General features: G+C 32.9%; 2 protein-coding genes across 2 annotated transcripts; both read left to right on the top strand.

Annotated features, from left to right (window-relative positions):
* Positions 1-3553: 3553 nt before the first annotated feature.
* On the top strand, positions 3554-5043 carry LOC140182124 (uncharacterized). The gene is made up of 2 exons (XM_072228243.1): positions 3554-4948; positions 5035-5043. The coding sequence occupies exons 1-2, from the start codon at positions 3554-3556 to the stop codon at positions 5041-5043; spliced, it is 1404 nt and encodes a 467-aa protein (XP_072084344.1).
* A 33-nt stretch (positions 5044-5076) lies between these two features.
* Positions 5077-6323, top strand: LOC112779802 (uncharacterized). The gene is made up of 4 exons (XM_025824150.3): positions 5077-5417; positions 5512-5716; positions 5819-5958; positions 6042-6323. Exons 1-4 carry the CDS (start codon positions 5084-5086, stop codon positions 6191-6193), a joined length of 831 nt encoding a protein of 276 aa, XP_025679935.3. The 5' UTR covers positions 5077-5083; the 3' UTR covers positions 6194-6323.
* The last annotated feature ends 2322 nt before the right edge of the window (positions 6324-8645 follow it).

An 8645-nucleotide genomic window follows, 5' to 3' on the forward strand; every position in this document is an offset into this window, starting at 1 on the left:
TAACCGGTTCGACCAATAACTCACCGGTTGAACCAATAACTCAGTGACCTAGTAATCTGATCGGTTCGATCACCGGTTCGATTCTAATAACTATTATCAGTATGCTTGTCTCTCTCTTCTCTATTTATTTTACAAAAATATTTTTTTTATAATTATATAAAAATTAGCATTTAATGAATAATTATAGTAATTGTTACTTATTCTAATTGTCAATTATACATAGTTAACATTTATATGATATTTACATTGTGTTAAACAAATGTAGAATGGAGAAGACGACATATGTCCAATTCTGCTCAATGTCCGGTTTGCAATGCAGCAGATGAAGATATTCTCCACATGCTTAGAGATTGTCCGTTTGCCAAAGCGGTTTGGAACTTCTTCAAGGCTCACGACATTATTACAGATTTCTTCAACATGACTATTAGAGATTGGCTCTTTGCCAATTTATCTAATGAAACTGATTGGTCATATATTTTTGGAGTGGCAAGCTCATGTCTTTGGTTCTTCCGTAATAAATATATTTTTGAAGGTAAGAGGATGCACCCAACAGCAGCTTTTGAAGCTATCAAATCCCGTGGAAAAGAGATGTTGAGCGTTATGAGGAAAAGCTCCCAATTGAAAAGGAGTCATACTTTAGCTAGAAGCATGATAAAATGGTATCCCCCTGTAGAGAATTGCATGAAGTTGAACATGGATGGATCATTTTTCAAGCGAGAAAACAATGCAGCTTGTGGAGGAGTGTTTCGTAACCATCTTGGCAGATTTGTTGTTGGCTTCTCTTGCAATTTAGGTAGCTGCTCCTTCACATAAGCTGAGCTCTGGAGCATTGTAAAGGGTCTGCACATTGCGGTAGCAAATAAATTCTCTCGTGTTCTCATTGCTTGAGTCTGATTCGGCCATGGCTATTAATTTTATAAGAGAATGTTGTACTAATTCTCATCCTTGCAAACCTCTCCTTGATGATATAAGCTTGTTAAGTAGCCGCATTCATAAGGTTGAATGGAAGCATACCCTGAGAGAAGCGAATACTGTAGCTGACACTCTTGCCAAAAAAGGACAGCATCTTCCTCTTGGTCTTCATCTATTTGATACTCCGCCTCCTGACATTAGGAATTCTCTTTGGTTAGATAGTTATGGTTCTCTAAGAGCGAGAGGCTCTTGTTAGTTTCTATTTCTTTTCTGTTTTTTTGGGGTCTTTGACCTCCCTTTTCCACAAAAAAAAAATATATATGCTGACGTAGCAGATTTTGATATCAGTATGATTGACTCTCTTTATTTCTTATTTAATTATGAAAAGTATCAATTTCAAATAATTATATTTATTAGTATTTAATAATTAATTATAATAAAATTTATCAATAATTATAATATTTTATATTATATCTTTTTAGTAATTATAATAATTCTTTCATATATCTCTGCATCGAGAATGGCTCTTGCTCACTCGCTGAGCAAGGGATTCCAAAATGGGAATGTCTTTCATCTCTGCCTCAGTGAGCGGTGGCTGGACAAGATCGTAGTGAAATCGCAGTTTTTCTAGCAACACTTTAGAGGGATTTAAGAGTGAGCTATGCCATAGAGGAAGTCTTTCAATCATGATAGGCTCAGTCATCGATTGAGTCGAGCTAGGGTTCGAATCTTCCGACCACACGCCCTAGCATAGCCTTTCCCGTAGGAACATCCACAATGGATCCAGTGCGTTTGACAAGATCTCCTTCTAGAGTATCATATATAAAGTGTTATATTTTCTCTTCATGAGTGTAAATTCCATAGGCATAATTTTTTGTTTTGTTTTTTAATTTTTTTTAACTATTTTATTTTCATACAACAATAATGCATTTTTTGTTTTTTTTTTTTAATTTATCGAAATTGATCATTTTTTATTATTGAAAATCCTGTGATTAGTTTTTTTCAATGTTCTGAAAACCGGACCGGACCGGCCGGTTCAACCGGTTTAACCGCAAACCGGCACTGCAAGCGGTCCGGTCCTTATCTGAAAACCGCAGAGGGAAGAACCGTTCAAGAACCGGCGAACCGGTCAAAAACCGGCCGGTTGGACCGAACCGGTGACCGGCCGGTTATGCATCTTTCACTAAACGACGCCGTTTTGCGTTTTAAAAAAAAAATAAAAAAAACAAACCCGACCCGACCCGCCCGTGAAGCACCCCCCCTTTCTTCCCCCGAGCCCCGACCCCATTCATTCATCAATCATCATCTCCAATGGAGAAGAAGAACCCTAGCGGCGCTGCCTGAAGCCCTGTCGCCATCCCTCGCCGCCGTGGTGTCGCCATCCTCAGCTCCAGCAACCCTCCAATCTCCGGCGTCTCCTGGTTCCTGCTCATCTTCATCTTCTCGTCGCCTGGTGCCCTCAATTTCGATCGTCCTCATCTTCTCAAGTCTCTCATCGGCGGTCCTCAACGGTCAACACCGGTAGCCCTCCATCGACCCCAGGTGAGTGAACTTAGACCTCTGCTCATGTTCTCTTTCTCTCTGTCCTCAATGTGAACTGAACTTAGACCTCGGCTTAATTTTCTGATTTCAATTTCTGATTTCAATTCCTGTGAACTTGCTCTTTGTCAACTGTGCATTTTCTGTGAACTGAACTGAACTGAACTGCATTTTGCCATTTTCTGCACTATTTTGTGAACTGAACTGTGCATTTTCTGCTCTGTCTTGTAGCTTAATTCCTCTTTGTTGCACAATTTCTATTTGTTGGTCAATTTGTGTTTGGTCCTCTGCTCTATTTTCTGCTCTATTTTGTGAACTGAACTGTGCAGCTCAAGTTGTGTTCGGTGGACTTGCTCTTTCAATTTTCTGATTTCAATTTCTGATTTCAATTCCTGTGAACTTGCTCTTTGTCAACTGTGCATTTTCTGTGAACTGAACTGAACTGAACTGCATTGTGTTGTGTTGTTTAAATTTCATACATGTTTTATTAATTTCAGTTATGAACTGAACTGAACTGAATTGCATTGTGTTGTGTTATGGACTGAACTGAACTGCATTGTGTTGTGTTGTGGACTGAACTGAACTGCATTGTGTTGTGTTGTGGACTGAACTGAACTGCATTGTGTTATGTTGTCAATTTCTGATTTCATTTTCTGTGAACTGAACTGAACTGAACTGCATTTTCTGTATTGTGTTGTGTTGTTTAATTTCATACATGTTTTATTAATTTCACTTATGAACTGAACTGAACTGAACTGAACTGCATTGTGTTGTGTTGTGGACTGAACTGAACTGCATTGTGTTGTGTTGTCAATTTCTGATTTCAATTTCTGTGAACTGAACTGAACTGAACTGCATTTTCTGTATTGTGTTGTGTTGTTTAATTTCATACATGTTTTATTAATTTCACTTATGAACTGAACTGAACTGAACTGAACTGCATTGTGTTGTGTTGTGAACTGAACTGAACTGCATTGTGTTGTGTTGTCAATTTCTGATTTCAATTTCTGATTTCATTTTCTGTGAACTGAACTGAACTGAACTGCATTTTCTGTATTGTGTTGTGTTGTTTAATTTCATACATGTTTTATTAATTTCAGTTATGGAAGATAGTATTAATCAAGAAGCAACTGCTGATAACAATGCTTCTGTGAATAATAACATGTCTGCCGATACTCCTATTCTGAATGATGAGGCTAATCCTAATTCCCGTAGTGCTAACGATAGTCATTCACAAGGTTCTTCTAACCTTAGGGGAAAAACAGATTTAGCTTGGAAATATGTTGCTCTACAACACGTGAATGGAAAACCACAATATCAATGTTTATTTTGTCTACAAGTTTTCAATGGAGGTGGAATTCACAGGATGAAGAAACATCTAGCAAAGATTACTGGAGACGTGAAAAAATGTCCTAAAGTTCCATATGATGTGGAAAAACAGATGGAAAGTTTGTTGAAAGATATTCAGGCCAGCAAAAAGAAAAGAAAAGTAAGTTTTGGTGAAGAGGGTGGTGATGAGGTAGAGGATGCAATTGATGAGGCAATAGCTCAAGAAGAACAGGAACAGCAGCGTACCTCGAGTCAGCAAGGAGTTGGAGGCGATCCAAAGAAAAAAGCCAAAGTCATTCCTCCTATGTTTGCACCAAGAACAACTCCAGGAGCTCAACCAAGTATTAAAAGTGTTATGCAAAACAAAGAGGCGGTACACGAGGTTGATAAACGATTTGCTCGGTGGCTTTTGGATTGTAAAATTCCATTTAATGCTGTGATGTCGCCATATTTCCAAGATATGTTAGATGGTGTTGCTGGTATTGGACCTGGTTACAAGGGGCCTTCTTATGATAAGTTAAGGGTTCATTTGTTGGCTGATCTTAAAAGAGAAAGTCAACTGCTAGTTGATAGTTATAGGAGTGCATGGAAGGAAACTGGATGTACCCTCATGGCTGATGGTTGGACAGATCAAAGACAAAGAACATTAATCAATTTCTTGGTGTATTGTTCTAAAGGTTTGTGCTTTCTGAAATCAGTAGATGCTTCCAGTATGGTAAAAAATGCTTCACACTTGTGTACTTTGTTTTCTGAGGTGATTGAATGGATTGGCCCAAATAATATTGTGCATGTTGTGACTGACAATGCAGCCAATTATGTTGCTGCTGGTAGGCTTATCAATAGAAAATATGATAATATCTATTGGTCACCATGTGCTGCTCATTGCCTTAATCTTATTTTAAAAGATATAAGCAGCATGGCGCATATTTCTAACCTTGCAACTCGTGCTTCAAAGATCACAGTATTTGTGTACAATCATACGGTTTTCTTATCTTGGCTAAGAGAAAGACCTAAGTGGAGAGAAATTGTACGTCCTGGTGCAACCCGGTTTGCAACTGTGTTTATTACATTGAAGAGCATCTTTGACCGTAAAAAGGAGTTGCAACAATTGGTTGTAGATTCAATTTTCACTGATCACAAATTAGGAAGGAGTGCTACTGGTAGAGCTGTGAGTGCTATTATTCTGGATGCAAAATTTTGGGACGATTGCTTTACTGTATGTAAACTTGTGAGCCCTCTGATTTACTTGCTGAGGGTTGTTGATGCTGATGACCCCCCATCTTTGGGGTATGTTTATGAAGGAATGCTAAGGGCAGAAGATGCAATTAAGGAGATGTTTAGGCAATCCAAGACTGCATATCAGCCGTACACAGATATTATCAACTCAAGATGGGACAAGCATTTGAAGAAAGATCTTCATGCGGCAGCTTACTTCCTGAATCCTAAATTCTTTTTTAATGAAAATTATAAAGAAGCACCTGATGTTATGCGAGGTTTGCTTGATCTTGTTACCTTGTATTGCAAGTGTAACAATTTGGATTCAGTTCAGGCAATGAAAGAAATACATTTATATAGAGATCGGAAGGAAAGTTTTGATAGACAAGAAGTTATTCCAGCTGCATCTGAACTTAAGCCTGGTAAGAATATGGTTGAATATTTGTTTTAACTTGTTTTATGCTCCTATGTTCTTAATTAATATCTTATAATATGTTATGGTTTTATAATTGGTAGATGAATGGTGGAGGTTATTCGGAGGCTCTGCTCCATGTCTACAAAAGATAGCTGTTCGCATTCTTAGCCAAGCATCTGCTTCTTCTGGGTGTGAGAGAAATTGGAGCCTTTTTGACCAGATTCATACAAAAAGAAGAAATAGATTGGAGCATGATAGACTGAATGACATTGTTTATGTTACCTATAATTTGCGTCTTAAATCCAGGTAATATATGTTTCATGAAATACTATATTGTTTCATTTGTAATCTTTATCATAATAAATTTGTAAATTATTAAATCTCCATATATTGTATTTAACTTTTTAGGAAGGAAAAAGAAAAAAGAAAGCAAAAGACACAACATGATCCAATTGATTATGAAAGTATCAGTCAAGTTGACTTCTGGGTGACTGAAGAGGTTGTAGAGAAAGAGCCTGATCTTCCTAGTAATGTGGATGACTTATTGCGTGAGTATAGTATATTTAGTTTCTAATGATTTATTAGAATCTTGTTAGTTTATAATATAATGATAACATTTCTATTTTATTAGGTGAAATTGATGCTGATTTATATCAAAGTGGCGGTGGTAGTAGTGGTCTTTATGCTGCATCTCTTTCTTCTGCTAATCAGGGTGGGAATGAAGGTGAAGATCATCCCACCGAAGCAGATTTGCAACAAGTTCTTGCGGATTTTGATAATTGATAAACCATGATGTTGGGATTTAATATTTACATATGCTTTTATTACTATTTAACTTTTGAGTTTGGATTTTGATAAGATCATATGTATTTGGTTGATGATATTTTATGTAGTGTTTTTAATTTCGAAGATATTTTAAGATTTGTATCAGACTATAATTATATTTTAGGATGTGTATTTATAATTTATTTATTATTCTACTCTAAAACGGTTTTTTCGGTTGAACCATCGGTTGAACCGGTTAGACCAGTAAACCAGTGAACCAGTGACTAGAGCGGTTTGATGACCGGTCCGGTTTTCTGAACCTTGGTTTTTTTAGGTAGTTATTTTAAGATTTTATTTTCTAATATATTAGGTATGATTTAGTTTGATGTTTTTTATTATATTATTAATTAATAATTTTTTTTATAATCTTAAAAGTACTATACTTATAGAAAGAACATGGATATTGATATATAATTATAAAAAGATAATATTTATATATTACTAAAGTTAAAATCTGTGTATTATCTTTGTAAATCAATTAATGGTAGCAATTTATATGATTATATTATTAGGAAAAAGATAATATTCTAATTTACTATTAATAAAACTTAATGTAAATTATATAAATTACACTATAGTTGTACAAAATTATTTGTTTTTAAATTAGAGAATCAAATTATTATGTTATTAATTAATAATTTATTTTCTAATTTTAAAATTATTATAATTAAATGTCTAGACTCTAACTAAATGATAAAATATTAGTCTATTAAACATTATTTTCCAATTGAATTTTGAAAATAAAATAATATTTTAAATTTTTTGTTGTTGAAAATTCTATAATTAGTTTGTTTAAAGTAGTTATTTTGAAATTTTATTTTTTGATATATTGGATATAATTTTATTTTGATACTCTTTATTATATTATTAATTAATATTTTTTCCTTAATCTTAATAGTATTCTACTTATGGAAGGAACGTATATATTAATATATGATTATGAAATTTTTTTTTTATATATTATTAAAGTTTAGAATGTGTGTAATAATAATGCTTTAACTCAATTAATGGTAGGAGTGTATTTGATTATATTATTAGAAGAAATATAATATTCTAACTTATTATTAATTATAATGAATATAAATTATACTGCATTCATACATAATTATTTGTTATTAAATTAGAAAATTAAATTATTATATCATTCATTAATATTTTTTTTTCTAATCTTAAAAGCATTATAACTAATTGTGTAGACTCACCTTAAAGGGATAAATACGTTGATCTCATTATTTGTTTATTTTTTATAATTATTATGATATTTGTTTCTTGATATATTGGGTATGATTTTATTTTGATACTCTTTATTTTTTTTCTATTTATGTATGAGTATTCTGAGAGCATACAACTATATAACTAAAAATATATATTTTTCAATATATCAAAAAAAGAATATTTTTAATAATATTAAATTTTTTTAAATTTTTTTTATACAAAATCGTAAATAAAATATTTTTTCATTATGCAAATAATGAAAGAAAATAAGATAAAATTATCATTAAATAAAATATATATTAATTAAATTATTATAATCTAAGATAAATTTTTATAACACATATACTTAAAAATTAAAAAGTTATATATTAAAAATATGGAAAAGTCAGCAATTTTTGTGTTTTCTGACCAGCACTTAATCATTAAAATAAAAATGAGTAATCTCCCACCATTAGATGTAATCTCACACCATTAAAAAGACTATTAATGACTAATTGATAGTTACAAAACACCAAAATAACTGCCTTAACATTCATCTAAAAATATTTCACTAGCACTGCCTCTTCCCAAGACATAAATCCATCCCAAATCAGTACAGAACCCGGGTTTAAGAAACATTGAGCGCAAGTTTCATGCCAAGTTGGCAGTGACGAGGTGTTGGGCACAAGAAGAAGTAGCTCCCTGGCTTTGAAAGTGTGATCTTGTTGTTACCGCCTTTGTAGTTTTTTATTGAGTGGTTTGAATTGCAGTTAATGTAGTCGCTTTTGCTCACTTCGTCCACTTGGTGGAGACTTGCCTCATACTTGAACGCTGAATTATTAGTTATTAACAAACAAAAAATATATAAATTAATATGTATATATACAAATATATAATAACTAATTATATATATATATAATATTTTTATTTAAATATTACAAGCATTTATATATACAACAAGATGATCGTGAGATTATATGATATGATTAAATAATTATAAAAATACTTTTTGCATAAAAGGCATATCAAAATCAAAGTAATAATACTGTACAACTACCTCAATTCAAAGTATTTTTGCTTTTTAAAATTATAGTTCTTTGATTATTATTTTAGAAGAGAAAAATAAGGCTAAGCATGTATTTATTGGAACGTTTGATTTACGGACATCAAACTTAATCTAACAGTAGTTAAAAAAAGAAAAGTCTAGAGAGCCAGC

The sequence above is a fragment of the Arachis hypogaea genome, chromosome 19, assembly GCF_003086295.3.
Source record: "Arachis hypogaea cultivar Tifrunner chromosome 19, arahy.Tifrunner.gnm2.J5K5, whole genome shotgun sequence".
Taxonomy (NCBI): domain Eukaryota; kingdom Viridiplantae; phylum Streptophyta; class Magnoliopsida; order Fabales; family Fabaceae; genus Arachis; species Arachis hypogaea.